This window comes from Octopus bimaculoides, chromosome 28, assembly GCF_001194135.2.
Source record: "Octopus bimaculoides isolate UCB-OBI-ISO-001 chromosome 28, ASM119413v2, whole genome shotgun sequence".
NCBI classification, from domain to species: domain Eukaryota; kingdom Metazoa; phylum Mollusca; class Cephalopoda; order Octopoda; family Octopodidae; genus Octopus; species Octopus bimaculoides.
The window spans coordinates 6147769-6148956 of record NC_069008.1 but is presented as its reverse complement, the minus strand read 5'-3'; the positions used below and the strand labels follow the sequence as shown (position 1 = coordinate 6148956).

General features: G+C 48.5%; 1 protein-coding gene across 1 annotated transcript in view; it reads left to right on the top strand.

Annotated features, from left to right (window-relative positions):
• The window catches only part of LOC106875119 (WD repeat-containing protein 70), a 21148-nt gene that overhangs the window by 7205 nt on the left and 12755 nt on the right, over positions 1-1188 (top strand). The window contains exon 7 of the mRNA XM_052977752.1: positions 552-744. Within this exon, the coding sequence (XP_052833712.1) occupies positions 552-744 (193 nt within the window). The remainder of the gene's footprint in view (positions 1-551; positions 745-1188) is intronic.

The window sequence follows — 1188 nt, the reverse complement described above, 5'->3', positions numbered from 1 at the left end:
ATCATCACCATCATCGTCGTTTAACGTCCACCTTCCATGCTAGCATGGGTTGGACGATTTGACTGAGGACTGGTGCAACCAGTTGGCTACACCAGGCTCCAATCTGATTTGGCAGAGTTTTTACAGCTGGATGCCCTTCCTAACGCCAACCACTCCCAGAGTGTAGTGGGTGCTTTTACGTGCCACCGGCACGAGGGCCAGTCAAACGAGTACTGGCAACGGCCACGCTCAAAATGGTGTATTTTACGTGCCACCTGCACGGGATCCAGTCCAGCGGCACTGGCAATGATCTCGCTTGAATGACTTTTCATGTGCCACCGACACAAGTGCCAGGAATGTGAAGCTGCGGCACAAGTGCCGTGTGTGAATCTGAGCAGGGAATATGTTGAGTAAAATCATAATTAACTGATCCTCCTGTATTTTGTTTGACCCCCACCAAAGCCAGGAACTTTACAGCACCCCCTAATATAGGCATGATTCTTTTTCATGCATGTAACTGATGGTTTCCATAGATGTTGCCCCGCATCTCCATCTCTTGTTTCTCGTTGCAGCCACCAAATCCGCAACTTACAATACAGTACCACTGGGGACGTCCTGCTCGTTATTGCTGCGAATGCCCAGGCCAAGGTGATTGACCGAGACGGCTTCGAGAAGCTGGAGTGTGTGAAGGGTGACCAATACATTGCAGACATGGCCAATACTAAGGTAAGCCTGACATTTCCATTTGGTGGTGGTGGCCACATGGTACAGTGTTGATATGTACTTCTTTCTTTCTTTTTTTTGAGTTGTTTTATTTTTATTCCTGTACAATGATAATGTTTTCTGACTGCTGTTGATAGTGACTACGCATGTGCATGTGTGTGTGCATGCATATATATATATATAGGTACACGACACTGCTTTTCCCCTTCCCAGGCTACAGGCCCACACCCCCAACACCCATACTGTTGGGATTGGCACTCTCAACGTCGGCACGCTGAAAGGTAGATCTGGTGAAATTGTTGAGATGCTTGAACGGAGACGCGTAGATATGTGCTGCATCCAGGAAGTAAGATGGAGAGGAGGTTCTGCGAGGTTCCTCACAGGCAAAGAACACAGGTACAAGATTTTCTGGGCAGGGAACACTGACGGGGTCGGGGGCGTAGGAATACTTCTAGCGGAGAAATGGGTGGATAAGGTAATCGAGGT